The sequence below is a fragment of the Ceratotherium simum genome, chromosome 30, assembly GCF_057802395.1.
Source record: "Ceratotherium simum simum isolate JZ-2026a chromosome 30, ASM5780239v1, whole genome shotgun sequence".
Classification (NCBI taxonomy): domain Eukaryota; kingdom Metazoa; phylum Chordata; class Mammalia; order Perissodactyla; family Rhinocerotidae; genus Ceratotherium; species Ceratotherium simum.
The window spans coordinates 5883801-5900180 of record NC_141929.1 but is presented as its reverse complement, the minus strand read 5'-3'; the positions used below and the strand labels follow the sequence as shown (position 1 = coordinate 5900180).

Sequence of the window (16380 nt, the reverse complement as noted above, 5' to 3'; positions counted from 1 at the left end):
ACACCCAACTGAGCAGAAAGAACATCTGGCTAGCACCTCGTTGCTGCTCACCATACTGATTAGCGTCAAAGCACGTGAAGGGGGAGCCGAGGACTTCGACAAAGTAGCCCATGCTTCTCAAGTGTTGGTACATGTCCCTGAAGTTGGTGTGGATGTGGTCGCCATTCCTGAAAAATAGTAAGGCCGGCACTAAAACAACCAATCTTGACTTATAACGAAGGCTTATCTAGAGTTCATTTCCGAAACCCGGTCATCTCTGAGGGAGCACAACTCCAGCCCCAGCACAGGCCTAGGGAGTCCAGCCCAGGCAAAGAAGTCGGCCTTCCAGATCTGCTTTCTCTGGGCTGCATATAAAATGGTGATGATAGGAAATCATGCACACGGCTCGGGCATGAAGGAGATAAAATGGCAAGAAGAAATGGCCAACGAAATGATTTGTACAGTGCACTGAAGCATCACTTCAGCAGTGGCATATGCGTAAATGGCTAACAACCACCCCAAATGCAGCATGGGAACACAGAAAGGCCGGAACAAGCGACCCGGGGTGAGTGAACTAAGACGTCGACACACAGTTAACCTAGCATCACTGCTGCTTATCACCTTTCCGTCCTTTTTCCTCCTAAACATGCTCGTTTTCCTATTGTACACTTTATGTAAGCCACCTACTCAAATGCCCCCTGGAAACCTGCCACCCCCACCTCACAGCCTGCACAGTGCACCTCCTCAGCAGGGCTGAACCCACACACCCCTCTCTCAGCCCACGGCCATTTCCTTGGTCTATCAACTTCTCACCATTTCTTGTCCACCTGCCTCTGGTCTGAGCCGCTCCAATCTGCCTTCCAGAAACGTCTTTATAAAGAGCAGAGCAGATCTAACCCTGTAAGTCCTGCTCAAATCTTTCAATGCTCCTTCGTCCCCCCACTTTCAGCATGAAGTCCAAACTCCTCTACTTAACACTAAGGCAGAAATGAGCTTGGCGTATGGGCCAAGAGAAAGTTGACCCAGCCGCCCTGGAGGGAAAGCCAGAGAGGGGTGGGTGGGGGGCTGCAAAGGGGCAGGGTCTGGAGGGTTGAGAAGGACACACCGGAAGTCTGGCACGTGAAGAAGTCTGGAAAGGCAGCCACTGGAGAGTTTTAAGCATCGTGATAGAATTAATGTTTTTTAAAGATTACCACCAGAGCTGCTACATGCAGAGTGGAATTTAGGGGAGCAGTGAGACTCGTCAGGAGGCTGCCGACGCCGGCCAGGCAAGAGATGACGACAGCCTGAACCAGGGTGGGAGCAGAGGCAGTGGCCAGATAGGGCAGGATTCAGAACATATTTTGGGGGTAGAACTGAGGGGATTTGCTGACGGATTCAACAGAGGAAGTAAGGGAAAGAGAGCAAGTAAGGACGAGTTCAAGAATTTTTACTGCATGACTGTGAAAGTCTGAAAGGACAGTAGGGTGCCCTGAGAGCATAACAAGGACCTGCAAAGTTGGGGAGGTCGTGGAAGTCCAGGTTCAACAAGGAGCAATGACTGCTCCCCAAAAGGCCAGCAACCCTTGGTGCTGCTGTGGAAGGACTGGTGGCTGCTTACCAGTCCAAAGGGTCATTCTTCATTCTCAGATTATCCCTGGGGAAATAGCCAGGCGGGTAGCGGAGGTTGTGGTACTGGTCCCAGAGAACTCTCTTGCTTCGAGGAGGAGCAGGAATTATCTTCACCTTAATTGGGAGCTTCACTGTTGAAGTCTGTTCTGCACCATTTTTTGACTGAAAAAAATAAAAGAAACTTGAAACGCCCCTTTTGCCCAGAAGAAACTTTCAGGTTTTTGGGTTTAAAAAGTCACTTCTATTTATCAACTTACCCCAAATAATTTGAACACAGGAATTTCTAATAACATAGGAAGGAACATTCATGTACCACAATTAATTCCATTCAAATTCTTCTTTTAAGAGTTTAAGACTTAAAATTTAATGCACCTTGTTCCTAAAAACTATTAGACTACATAGGATTAACCCTACATTCCCCTTTAGAGAATGCATATTATTTGCAATCATTTTGAGTTTGAAATCTGGCAGAAAATTGTCCTATCTGCTGTTGCTCAGCAACAAAATCGGGGGCACCATCACTCATTTATTAAGTGGGTTTCTAACCTCCAGCTGCTCCAGAGGCCCCAGAACTATCGATCACGGCTGTCTGTCAACTGTGCTTCAAATCTGAGACCCCGAGCATTCAGCCTGCCCTCCCTCCTTGCAGGTGACCTGAAAGGCTAAGGAACACGAGCCCCTCCCCTGCATGCACTTACTTCCCCCTCTGCTGGGGATGCCACGGTGATCATGACATGGCCCTGCGCGGTGCCTTCCCAGGAAGCTGCTTTCTTGGTAACAGAAATGGAAATGGCCAGGTAGCCTGACCAAGGCCATAACACCGAGGAGTAAGAGAAAGCAACTTCGATGTTGTCTCCGTTCTGGGGTAAATAGGGCTGCCAGTCAGGCTGCAGGAGAAAAACAAGCAAGGCTAAGGTGACATGCTCAACCCCTATATTACCTACACCAGTTTTTGAGAAATATTTCATTAAATAGGGCAAAATGAAATTTATACTCAGATACTAAGCAACCTATAACCAAAGTAGCCTATGGAATGTCTAGAACATCATCCACTAGAAAAGTCTAGAAACCACTATTTCTATTTTTTTTTTTTTTGAGGAAGATTGGCCCTATGCTAACACCTGTTGCCAATCTTCCTCTTTTTTTTTTTTTCCTCCCCAAAGCCCCAGTATATAGCTGTATATTATAGTTGTAGAGCTGTAGCTCTTCTACGTGGGATGGGACCTCGGCATGGCTTGAGGAGTGGTGAGCAGTTTCGCGCCCAAGATCCAAACCGGTGAACCCCGGGCCACCAAAGCAGAACACGCGAACTTAACCGCTACGCCACCGGACCGGCCCGCTAGAAACCACTATTTCTGACAGCTTCCAATTTCAAAGAGAATTTTTTCTCAAGCTTAAAGAAAAGGGGACACATGGTTTGACAAAGAACTTTTATCTGATAGAGAACTACAATAAATGAAAACTCAGGTTTGAGGTTAGATTCTAATTAGTTGTATATTTAAGAAAATCACATTAATTAAAAGAAATAAGATAAAATGATATGGATGCTAACTGTCCCCAATCAGATTCTGAAGCTAGTGACTGGGCAGGCAGAGGTGTAAGGGACGCCCAGAGAAAGAGCTGGGTTGGCTGTAAAGACGACTGACCGCCCTTTCAGTCTCTCTAGGTTTGAGGAAGCAGAAAGGGAAGCAAGAGAGCAGACATCTGGAAGAAACATAAATTAGCTCTTACAATGAACCAATATTTCAAACTAACCTAAATTACTCATTTCCCTCACAAGCCAGATAGCAACAATATACTCCCCAAGTAAGCTGCATATTTAAAAACATTCTGAAAAAGAAGAAAAAGTGTTTGTAGGACACAGCATCACAAACAACGAGGAAGGAAAGAGATTTTTAATAAATGCTCCTGAGACCACTGGTTAGCAATTGGGTAGTTAATTTTCATCCATCTCTTAAATACCACATATCAAATTAACTCAACATTGATGAAAAAATTACATATTTAACAAGCTTAAAAGGAAAATTAGTAGAAAATTGAGATTTTATTTTATCTCTGGAAGGATAAAGTTTCTAATTTTTGAAACAACAGAAATCACAAAAGATGAAAATTCAAACTACATGAAGATGTAAAACTTTTACAGAACTAAAAAAATAAAAACCACCACTAACATTAAAGATAAAAGAAAACAATAACCTGGGAGAACTTTCTGCATAAAACAGAACAATGGTTAATTTCTCTATGACATGAAGAGCTTGTTCAGATTGACAGGGAAAACCCAAACTGCAGGAGAAAAGTGGGCCAAGGAAATGAAAAGCTAATTCACACAAGAGGCAATACAATTAGTAAACAAACCTAGAGATAGTCCTTCAGAAATAACTGAAGAAGTGCACACTAGACAAGATATGCATTTCACTCCCTCTAAATTTAAAGTTAAAAAATGAACCACCTAGAAAGAAACCAAATGTCCATCAACTGATGAATAAGCAAAATGAGGCACATCCATACCATGGAATATTATTCAGCCATAAAAAAGAATGAAGCACTGATTCCACATGGACGAACCTGTAAGCCGTTATGCTGAGGGAAATAGGCCAGTCACAAAACACCACATACTGTACGAGTCCATTTACATGGACTGTCCAGAGTAAGTAAATCCATAGAGACAGAAATTAGATTAGTGGTTGCTGGGGGCAGAGAGAATGGGGAGTGACTGCTAAGAGGGGTTTCTTCTGGGGGTGGTGAAAATGTTCTAGAACGATATAATAGTGATGGCTGCATCACCGCTTGTGAATATACTAAAAACCACTGAATCGCACAATTTAAAACATTTTGTGGTATGTGAATTTTACTTCACTTTTTCAAAACCTCATGGAATTAAAAAAAAAGATGCACCATTCAGTGCAGGCCCCGTGGAGACACCACCCCTTTGCATAAAACCGGCAGCACCACCAGCAGCCGCTTGGGCTGACGTGACTCTTCTCGTGGAAAGAATTTGGCAGTACGTCCCAAGGGCCATAATAACGTCCACACCCTCTGACAAAGGATTCCAAACCAGGGAGTCTATGTTAAGAAAATAATTCAGAAGAAAAGAAAACCATATATGCAAAGTAATTCAGTGAAGTGTTCTTTATAGTTGAAAACCACCTAACTGTTCAAGCAAGGGAAACACTAAGCAAATTATGATTTAACAAGTCTATGTACTATTAAACCACCATTAAAAAGTACATTTATATAAACAGCTACATTTTAAAATGTTTACAACATAATGAGAACTGAAAGAAAAAGACTAAAGTTTTGCCCACTGTACAAAGATAACAAAAAATATGTATTTCAGATAAGAACTGGAAAAGAATATTTAAAAAACAGTGGCTATGTGAGTGTGCTGGGACTGGAAGTGATTTTTCTGTTCTCTCTCCCTATCCTCTATTGTTGTGAGAATGTTTACACAGTAAATATTAAAAAAAAATTACAAAAACAAAATTCACATAAAGATAATATCTTCTAAACTCAAGGGCCCGTTCATGCGCATTAAAGAATAACATAATTACAAGCGGGCCTTTAATTATAGATGAGAAATTGTAAAGACGAGGAATCAAATGTAATCAGTTGGTTCAGGAGCAGATAGATGCTGACTCAGGACGCCACAGTCAAAAAGTAGCACACTGGTTCCATTCCCTCCTGCTGCCTTCTCTGTATAGGACTGAGGGGAGAACAAAGCCCTCTTCAATGCCCTGGCCCCGGGGAACAGGGGAGAACTTCTCCTCTTCTAACGTCAAGAGAAAGGGTTGAGACACAAAGGTCTGGGCCATGTCTAAGTTCACCACAATGCCAAGAGCAGTCTCACCTTGTCTACGATTCTTCCAGTGACACCCATGCCGTTGAGGATCGTGACATTGACGATGGTCGGCATTCCTCCGTAGTAGATGGGCTGAGAGCAGTACGGCCACATGTAGGGACACTCAGTCAGATCTATGTAGCTGGGGCTCAAACTGAAACAAAGAATCGAGTGTTAGAGTAGAGGGTGTAGCAAACGATAGCAAAGCAACACAACTATGCAGAGAGAGCCAGCCTCTGAGGACCTGAGCTTACAAGGGCCTGCCCACAGGGCTACCCTCGGCAGCGTCTAGGAACTTGCTGTGGAACGCTCCCTGCGCTGAGAAGGCCACTGGCCAGCCTGCCTAGACTGTTGGTACGAACAACAGGATGTGTGGGGACACCTCTTTCCTTCTGCGAGTCTAGAACTCTGGTGGTTGTGGCTAGTGGAGAATGGGTACGTGAGTTCCAAATCACAGCATTTCAAATGACTGGGGCAAAGATACACTTGTTTTTTTTGTTGGTGAGGAAGATCAGCCCTTAGCTAACATCTGTTGCCAGTCTTCCTCTTTTTGCTGAGGAAGATTAGCCCTGAGCTAACATCTCTGCCCATCCTCCTCTATTTTGTATACGGGAGCCACCACAACATGGCTTGGTGAGTGGTGCCTTGGTCCAAACCCAAGACCCGAATCCTTGAACCCCGGGCTGCCAAAGTGGAGCATGCGAACTTAACCACTACGCTGCCCCCACAAAGACAGATTTTTTAATAAATGGAGCTGTGACAAATGAGTGGCCATTTGGCAAAAGATAAAATTAGATCCATACTCACACCATACGCAAGAATAAACTCCAAACGGATCAGAGTCTCAAGTAAATAAAAGAAAGCAAACATGTAATAGAAAAAAACATGGGTGAACTTCCCTTTTACCTCAGCACAGAGAGAGACTTTCTGTGACTCAAAATCCAAGGGCAACAACAACAAAAGACTAACAAATTTGGCTATTAAAAAAAAACTGCACGTCACAAAACACTTCGCACAAAGTTAAAACACAACCGACAAACTGGGAGAAATACTTGCAGTACATATCACTGACAAAGGGTCACTAACTCTAGTATATAAAGAACTCTTAAAAACGAGGGACAAAAAACCCCAGAGAAAAATGGGAAAAAGAAATGAACAGACACTTTACAAGAACGGTATAAAAATGGCCCTTAAACACAGACAAAGTGTTCAACCCCACTCACAACGTGAGAAATGCAAATGAACACCACTGAGACCCCACTGCTCACCTACCAGACGGGCAGAGGCTCTGGGGCTATAGGCACGCTCAGACAGCACTGTGCAATGCAAGCGGGCGCAACCTCCTGGAGGGGAGAGAGCCACAGCTAACAAAGCCACCCACGCTCTGAACTTTGACCCAGCAACCCCACTTCCAGGAACCTTCCCTGAAGACACAGCGCCAACAAAACTAAAATACACAGGTACCAGACCATTCATTATAACAGTTTATAAGTACAAAACACTGGAAACAATTTCAGTGCCCATATATAGACAAATGGATGAATACACAATGGTACATCCACATTATGCAGCTGTAAAAAGAAGGAAAATCTCTATGAATTTATGAGAGTGATTTCCAAGATACTGTTAAGTGAAAAAAGCAAAGTGCAAAAGAACATTCACAGTCATGCTCTCCTTCACGTAAGGAAGGGCATGTAAGAAAACAGCTATGTATCTGCTCATTCGTGCAAAAAGAAGTACGAGAAGGATCAACTGAAAACTGAGACTGTTCCCCACAGGGGTGGGTGGGGACAGGGGAGAGCATGGAGGAGTGGGGACGGGACAGAAAGGATGCGGGGAGTGACACTTCCCCAGGAGCACTTCCGTGTGCAGTTCTGACTTCAGAGTCATGATATGTTTCACTAATACATAACTAGTTGGAATCAACCAGGACGTGGGGGGAATCCAAAAGAAACACAGACTAACAAAGGAACTCAGTGGTATTAACAACGACTAGGAAACCACACTGAGGGGAAGAAGAAAAGAATTAACCTCACTGACTTTGGAGAACAGCGTGACTATATTCTGTAAGCCAAAGACAACAGAACTGTACACAAATACCACCCTCGAGGCAGTACGTTTGATTTTCAGAGGAATGGGTTAGCAATTCTAAACTACTCAGTATGTATAGACCAGGACTGCACAAATAGGTAAACACACCGTGGATAATGAGCAGCAGGCCCCTGTTGGAGCAAAGAGCTACAAATAAGAAGAGGGAATACGAGAACGAAAACCAGCTTGTTGGGTGGGATCAGGTATTAATGAACTTGTGTCTTCATCTATGTAATGATGGACAGATGTAGAAATAGGTCCGGATGGTGTGTGTACAGACAGACATTTCCTAGCTCTGTCTGCTGAAAGGGCCTAGAAACAACTGTGAGCCCAGCTGCCACGAGCACACTTCGTGCCCAGGTCTCGGGTTCTAAATACCACTCTCCAATTAAAGGACCAGGGCTGCTTGGAGAAAGGACTAACACCAAGGCTCGGGCCTGGAGATGCATGAAGGATCAGACTGTGCAGCCAGAGAGTGAGAAAGCGCTCAGAAAATGAGGGGGATATGCTGAGAAGACACAGGAGCCAACTAGAAGGAGCTCCCAGTAGCCTAATCTGGGACAATCTGAGCAAAATGATAAACAACGATATTAATGGACCATAATCCCCAGAGTAAAATAAGTATCCACATGTCCATACTGATATAAATAATTGAATAAGTAAATAAACGAGAGAGAAAGGACAGCTCTTCCTTACAGCAGAATTCCAATTAATAAATGTAAAAGGAATGAGAGAAACAGAAAATTCCCAATCTCAGGGCCGGCCCAGTGGCATAGCAGTTAAGTGTGCGCACCCCACTTCGGCGGCCCAGGGTTCGCGGGTCGGATCCCAGGCGCGTGCCGATGTACCGCTTGTCAAGCCATGCTGTGAGGGTGTCCCACATAAAGTAGAGGAAGATGGGTACAGATGTTAGCCCAGGGCCAATCTTCCTCAGCAAAAAGAGGAAGATTGGCATCAGATGTTAGCTCAGGGCTGATCTTCCTCACAAAAAAAAATCCTCAATCTCAACAGTAATCTCTACAGTAACAATCATTGCAGGCAAGAACCATCAGGGATGCTCAAATTAGTGAGTGAAAGTATGTTCAGAAACAAGATCATCCAAGTGCACACCCAGAAGACACTTGGTAGTCAAAAACAGACAAACAGTAACTGCAGTGGAGAAACCCGGCAGATGCCACGGATGGCACCATGAGCCATGCTGCTCAGACCTCCTGCTGCAGGAGCACAGCCAACCGACACCTCTAGCTGAGGCCCCTCCCGACCCTCCACCACGTCTGTGCTGAGGCCAAGCTTCCCCCAGGCTGCTCCCAGTCAATGACGGAGTACAGAGGGGTGCTAGGGCAGGCTCCTCTAATGGGTGACTTTGGTTCAAGGACTCCCCATCATGGAAACATTTTGAGACCTGTGTTGCGATCTGAGGCTCTTGCTTCCCAATCCTCCTGCCTCCCACTTCTTTTCACAGGCATCAGATCAGCACGGCTGTCCTAAGACTCTCCCCGTCTCCTTCCTTTTCTCCTTCTCAGGTCCCGCTTCTCCCAGCAGATCTCTGGGATGTCTCACCCCATCTTGGTGTCTGCCTCCTGGAGGGCCCAGACTGACACATCACTCAAATCAAATGATGCAAACGAACACAAGTAATAAAAGGAAGAGAATTGAGGAAGTGTCCCCGCCTGGAGGAGACCAAGGAGATGCGACAACTAAATGCAACGTGGGATGCTCAGCTGATCCTGCACCAGGGAAAGAACAGGAGTGGGACAACGGGCGAAATCTGAACGCAGTCTGCAGATGAGTCGATGGTAACAAATCAATGCTCATTTCTACGCCTTGAGGCTTGTACTATGGTTACATAAGATGTTAACATTAGGGAAAGTTGGGTGAAGGATTTATGAGTCCTCATGTACTATTTTTGAAACTTTGTTGTAAATCTAAAATCACTTCTAAATGAAAAGTAAGAAAATTCTTACCAAAAATACAAAATCTCAACCTAATCATGAGAAAACATCAGATAAACTTACATCAAGAGATAGTCTACAAAGTAAGTAACCAGCACTCCTAAAGGAGTCGGAGTCATGAATGACAGCATAAGACAGACAAACTGCCGAAGGCTGGAGGAGACTAAAACGACACGACACTGAACGTGATGTGGGGCCTGGATCCTGCACCAGACAAAGAGCACGAAGGGGAAACCGAGGAATGCGCATGAAGCCTGCAGGTGAATTACAGCACAGTGTAAGTGTGCATCTGTCAGTTTTAGTAGTTGGATGATTGTCAGCTGAGATCTTGGCACTAGGGGAAGCTGGGTAACGGTACAACTTCTATACTACTTTTGCAAATTTCTGTAAATCTAAGACTATTTGGAAAGAAAGTTTTAAGAAGTAAAAAGAAAGTAGGAAATCATTTTAAACCATTTGTATTATAATAACAGCACGTCAGGAAATGGAGAGCAGCTAAGATTCTGCCAGCCGGCACCCAGTAGAAGCAGCAGCTGTGAAGCTCTCCCTGTGGGCCGAGTGTTGTGTGATCAGTGATCAGCTCCTGTTTTGAGGCTAGTCTTTCGTGCCGAGGAAAAACACCCTCAGAGCCCAGTGAAGAAGAAAAAGGCCCATTCAAAAGGGAGCATACCATGGGGCCGGCCCGCTGGCGCAAGTGGTTAAGTGCGCACGCCCTGCTGCAGCGGCCCGGGGTTCAATGGTTCGGATCCCAGGCGCGCACCGACACACTGCTTGGCAAGCCATGCTGTGGCGGCGTCCCATATAAAGTGGAGGAAGATGGGCACGGATGTTAGCCCAGGGCCAGTCTTCCTCAGCAAAAAAAAGAGGAGGATTGGCAGATGTTAGCACAGGGCTGATCTTCTCACAAAAAAAAAAAACAAAAGGGAGCATACCGACCTTGCCTGTGGTTTGTAGCTGTTGAGGATCTGATAGGCTCTGAGTAGATCCAGCTTGCCGTGGCCTTGCTCAAACATATTGACCCCAGGAAGCCTCCGGGCGGATGCAATCAGGGCTTGCTTCATACTGGCTGGATTCACCAGTTCACGTTTCTGGACTGTGCTGGGGGGAAAATCACATATTTACTCATTTTCTCTCAGTACAAGAATGAAAATAAGACTATCCCTAACTTGTACAAATATACGACCTCCAATCTTGTCTGTATCTAATGGGGGCTTCTTTAGTAAAGACTGTGTAAGATGAGAGTGAATGAGTGCACATTTCTGCACCTGCCGTGGGACTGACCACTTACTAACCTCCTACATGGCTTGTGAGAACAGTGACTCATGGGCTAGTGCCTGTTTATACTAAATTTATCAGAAACACATATTTTCCCAATAATTTGACTATACAGACCTTAGAGGTTGAGGAGGCAAGAAGAGCTAAGAGTTATTGGCTCCTCAGGGGAGGGGAAGCCAGCTGGCAAAGGGAAGGAGACAACGTGGGATGTCACCTGGCTGAGAGAAGGAAAGGAAGACAAGTGGGTCCTGGAGAGGGAGCTTGATGCTGGACAGGTGAGAGGCACAGCCTCCGCTTCCCTGGTGTTTGGAAGGCCTGTGTGTGATGCAGCACCCTGGGGGATAAAGCCCACAGAACTGTGCAGAACTGAAGCCACCTTGCGAGTTTCATCATCAGAATGCATCTGGACAAACTTGAACACAAGTTCTACTTGGCCAGGAACTTAGCGACACTTAAGTATTATCAGTTACTTAAAAAGACTAGTATTAAAACATTGATTTTTTTATATCTATGTATTATAAATACAAGTAAATTTTAATCTCTAAATGCAGGGGAAAAAATCCAGTAAGCAAAAAAGAAAAACTTATTCTCCTAAATATTTTCTATGATGGTGGTTGGTCTTGGAGTGTTGGCAGATTGTTCTAACAGGTCTGGATGGGAAATCTGACACAAGGAGAAGAGGAGATCAAGTGGGACGGAGTCTTAATAACAGAATAAAAGAACTGCTACAAGCTCAGCCACAGGTCACGGATGCTCCCCCTCTTCCTGCTGGTAAAGTAAGAGCAAAGGTCAGAGTCTAGTTCCTTCCAGAGCGCTGTAAGACTGGAAGCTGAGGAGGCACTTCCTCTGCGCTCGGCATCTGTTATGAGCTACCTGTCACGCCACAGAAGTATTTCCGAAATATCACAATGGCATTTTCACCTGTTGCATGGAGAGGAGGAAAGCAAAAGGCTTCCTTGAAACTGAAAATATCTGAGACGCTGCTGGGAATGGAAACAACCTCATCTCCCTCTCATTTGACAGTGGAGAGATTTGATGGGCTCAACAGTGGAGCCTGAAACCTCACTCCTGCTGACAATCTCGGCAGGTGGAGAAGTGAACCAGTGTTTATCGTGTCCATAATCAACAAGAGGGGAAGCAGGAGCCCTGGATGAATTCTCTCCTCCTGATGAACACAGAAACCTAAGTGAACCAGGTAACTCCATGGTCCACCTTCCCGTCCCTCCTTCTCAGTGTGTGTAAAACGGGGGTGAGGAAAACAACCGGAAGGGAAAGACAGTGTTTCTAACAAGCACATGGTCATTCTCCAATACTCTTCAATGTTGTACTCTGGCTACTGTCAACATTTTCAAGACTCTGGCTCTGAAAAGGAGGAAAGAGGTGGATATCTACCTTTATCAAGGATTACTAATAAAAAATCTCTGGCATTAGGGGCCAGCCCGGTGGCACAAGCGGTTAAGTGTGTGTGCTCCGCTGCGGCAGCCCAGGGTTCGCCGGTTCAGATCCCGGGCGTGCACCGACGCACTGCTTGGTAAGCCATGCTATGGCGGCGTCCCATATAAAGTGGAGGAAGATGGGCACAGATGTTAGCCCAGGGCCAGTCTTCCTCAGCAAAAAAGAGGAGGATTGGCAGATGTTAGCACAGGGCTGATCTCCTCACAAAAAAAAAAAAAAAAAATCTCTGGCATTAGAAGCTAAACTAACAATATAAATTTGTTTTTAAAGAGAATTTTAAATATAAAAACATTTACTACCTTACTACCATTTGCCTGTTTTAATTTAATTTTGAAATTCACATGGAGTATAACAACTTTCAAATATGCAAAGCTTTATGTTATTACAACACAAAAGCTCAACTAAAGCCTCACTTAGATAAAAAAAAGAGTTATTTTGGGTGAAAATACAAAATAAGTGCTAGCTGCAAAGACATCTTTTTGTAACTTAGAGAACAACGCACCATGGCCCATCCGACTAAGTCAGAGCACATGAGCATCGATTCCGGTCGACTACCTTTGAGAACTTTCTTCCGTTTCACTATCTGCAAAATTAAGGGCCGATCACTAAGCTCCATTCCAACTGCAAGTGGGATTCAACGAGACAGAGAGAACAAACAAATTACATTGAGAAACTCGTCTCTCATAACGGAGTGGTGACTGTCAGACCCACTGCCTGCTTTCACAGCTCCTTAGCTAACAGAGTACATTAAAAGATGAATCCCCAAGGAAATGGAGGACATGGCAGGGAAATAGCTTACTTTTTGTTCCCTGCCTGATAAACACACTTGTTTGGATATAACAAGTACAACTGTAGCACAAAAACGGTGCATTAAAAACAAATGGGGGCACAGAATACATGGGGAATCTCTGTAGCTTCCTCAATTTTGCTGTGAACCTAAAACTGCTTTAAAAAAAAAAAAGTCTTTAAACAAACCAAACCAAAACAGACCTCAAACCTAGAAACAGTCATCGGTATTTGCCCTTGTATAGTGTTCCACGGGGAGAGCACAGTGTTCACATGTACGTCATCTAACTCTCACAAGAACCCTCCATGAAAGAACGGACTCCAACCTCTTTTGTCGAGATGAAGAACCAGAGACGGAGCAAGGTCACGTGACGTGCTCCTAAACTCTCAAACCTGGTGGGTGACACGCCAAGACTCAGCTCCTGCTACCTTTTCTCTGCTGAGCAACACTCACCTTACTAGCAAGGTGACAGCGCCGGCGACCACCGGAGAAGCCACGCTGGTCCCTGAGAGGGCCCGGCACCCCCCTTTCACACCGGAGCCCCTCACTCCAGCACCGTAGGTGACAATGTCAGGTTTCACACGGCCATAGCCTCCTGGCAGCTCCTATGAATAAAAGCAGCTTGGTTTCTCCCACAGCACACAAACTGGCGCAGACAGCTACATGCAGTTATGAGTGAATAAAATCCAAATAGAAATACGGGCTATTTAAATGTAGTGTAACCTTAGTAAGATACTGGTTTTACTCTGAAATTCACTGCAATACAGAAAACAGGCTTAAATGATGATGTAGAAAATAAAATGATTTTTCATGTGTTTTATAATAACCAGTATAATAGCAATGCCATAAAGCAATTAAAAAGCATTTTTAATTTTGCTAACATGCAAGACTAGAAACTGATTTATCTCTAGATATCTTAAAAATTAGAAATACATTAGAAAAATAAGAAAATTAAAAAATGAGAAAAAAAGAAACATCTCTTTTTTTTTGTGAGGAAGATCAGCCCTGAGCTAACCTCCATGCCAATCCTCCTCTTTTTGGTGAGGAAGACCAGCTCTGAGCTAACATCTATTGCCAATCCTCCTCCTTTTTTTCCCCAAAGCCCCAGTAGATAGTTGTATGTCATAGCTGCACATCCTTCTAGTTGCTGTATGCGGGACGTGGCCTCAGCATGGCCGGACAAGCGGTGCGTTGGTGCGCGCCTGGGATCCAAACCCGGGCTGCCAGTAGCTGAGCGTGCGCACTTAACCGCTAAGCCACAGGGCCGGCCCCAGAAACATGTTTCTTTACAAGGAAAAAAGTATATGATATGCCTGGATATTTCAATCTGTCATCTGAGGGAGAATAAGAAAACCATTTAGAATGATAAATGTAACTATGTATGAGTAACCGGGGATAAAATTTTAACTGAGTACGCTCTTAAATTTCCTGAAAATTGGAGCAAAATGAGAATGACAACAGGAAATTATATTCTATAAGAAAGAAGTATACCAATTTGAAGTGAAAAAATCTTTTTTGACAATCAAACATAAACGGACCTTGGATCTATACATGGGACACTGAGTAAAAATATCTTCAACTGCAGCTCTGTAGATTATTCAAGAACACTTCTCAAAACGCCACTAAAAAGCAGGGCCTTGGGCCGGCTCTGTGGCTTAGCGGTTAAGTGCGCGCGCTCTGATGCTGGCGGCCCGGGTTCGGATCCCGGGCGCGCCCCAGGGCACCACTTCTCCGTCCAGCGCGAGGCCGAGTCCCACGTACAGCAACTAGAAGGATGTGAACCTATGACATACAACTATCTGCTGGGGCTTTGGGGGGAAAAAAATGAATAAATAAAATCTTAAAAAAAAAAAAAAAAGCAGGGCCTTGATAAAGTCCAAGGACCTGACACTGCATCCTCCTTATGTGAAAGCACTTACAAGGGGCCAGGGAGACATCGACTGCTAGAGGCATCACTTCCTAGTATTTGGCAGCACGAAGAGAGTGCTGATGGAGCACAGACGAAAGGATATGAAACACATCCCTGGGACCGACTTTCTCAGAGTGGGGTCCACTAGACCGTGGCATCAATTCAGTGGGCGTCACTCGAGGAGGAGGCGTCTGAGTGTGCGAGGTGTGGAAGCCTGGTGGGGCTGACTGAGGGGGCACCAGGGGAGTGGATACTGTCATGGTACCAAGGCTCAAGTGGAAGGCTATCCTATAAAGTGGCGCCAGTGTGGACAAGACCACACTGTTCCCAGGAAGTCATGACTCTTTTCCCAGACCTTCCCCAAGACCTCTGAGCTCGGCAGCCATGAGTCAGAGCACCCAAGAGATGATCTGACCCAGAAGACTGAAATGGGCAGGGACAAGTACCCAAGTCTGCCTGAGGGAGCATCTAATTTTGAATCCAACTCTGTTCTGATGGGTAAAGGAAGATGAATTAGCTGCACAGTTAAACCTCAAGTAGCTGAATGAATTAACTTGTTTGGAGTTATTTCGATTTTGTCCAACTAAATATAATTATTTCCGTGGTAGCAGAGTTGATACTAAGCTGTTCTCATTGGCTTCTCCTGCTTCTTAAGGCCAAAAAAATCATCTCACTTTGCACTGAGGAGGACTGATCACCTTCCTACTAGTTATGACAAGTGGGCATGAATCCAACTGACCTAAAAAGTGACTTACTCAGAAATAAGTTAAAAAGAAGTGGAACCAGAAACACCACTCAGAACCGGCACGTGCCTGACGTGCCACAGTGAAGCAGCAGATGTGGGAGGGGCCAGATCTCTGGTCCTCATGGCTGGGAAAGCACCCACAGTCTTGGCTACTCCATCCGTGCATGTGAGGGTCAGGCTTACAAGCTCCTTTTCTGTTTGTGCACTTACAGGTACACCCGAGGGTCCTACACAAGTGACTCTGTCAGGCACATTCGACTAATGAAGAAAAGCCTACCCAGGTAGTCATTCCCCTTGAAGAGAAGCGGGCGATGTTATCCTCAAAGTCAATGCCACCTACTCCAATGACATCCATTTGATCAGCAGGGTTATTCAGAGTGCTAAATTGAGGCACAAAAACACAAGGGAAGAGAAATAATTTTAAATGAATAATTCAAATAAGGGCAAATACTCCCAGAAGAATCTAAGACTGTATTAAGTTCTTTGGTGACAAGACGTGTGCGGCTGTGAAGGACTGCTGCTCCTCATAGCTGTCCTGTGAAAGGCCAGGCTCACTGCCACCTTCGCGCTGGCCTCAAATCATTTCCTGCCTTCTTTCTTTCCCTCCCTGTCCACTGATCATACTTTGCCCCAAGACTCACTTTTTCCCTCACTCTCCCAGGCTCGAAGGAACTCCTGTTCTCTGAACCTCACAAGACTTAACACTATCCAATTCACCACCTACTTATACATTCTCAC

The 16380-nt window shown here is 44.9% G+C and overlaps 1 protein-coding gene across 2 annotated transcripts in view; it reads right to left on the bottom strand.

Annotated features, from left to right (window-relative positions):
- Positions 1 to 16380, bottom strand: part of MBTPS1 (membrane bound transcription factor peptidase, site 1) — a 56527-nt gene that overhangs the window by 15798 nt on the left and 24349 nt on the right. The window contains exons 9-15 of one of the 2 annotated variants that reach the window (XM_087419872.1): positions 15920 to 16022; positions 13442 to 13593; positions 10408 to 10569; positions 5438 to 5582; positions 2289 to 2477; positions 1580 to 1752; positions 52 to 167 (exon numbers count right to left, since the gene is read on the bottom strand). In XM_087419872.1, coding sequence (XP_087275998.1) covers positions 52 to 167; positions 1580 to 1752; positions 2289 to 2477; positions 5438 to 5582; positions 10408 to 10569; positions 13442 to 13593; positions 15920 to 16022 — 1040 coding nt within the window. The remainder of the gene's footprint in view (positions 1 to 51; positions 168 to 1579; positions 1753 to 2288; positions 2478 to 5437; positions 5583 to 10407; positions 10570 to 13441; positions 13594 to 15919; positions 16023 to 16380) is intronic. The other variant, XM_087419873.1, reaches the window with a different exon arrangement.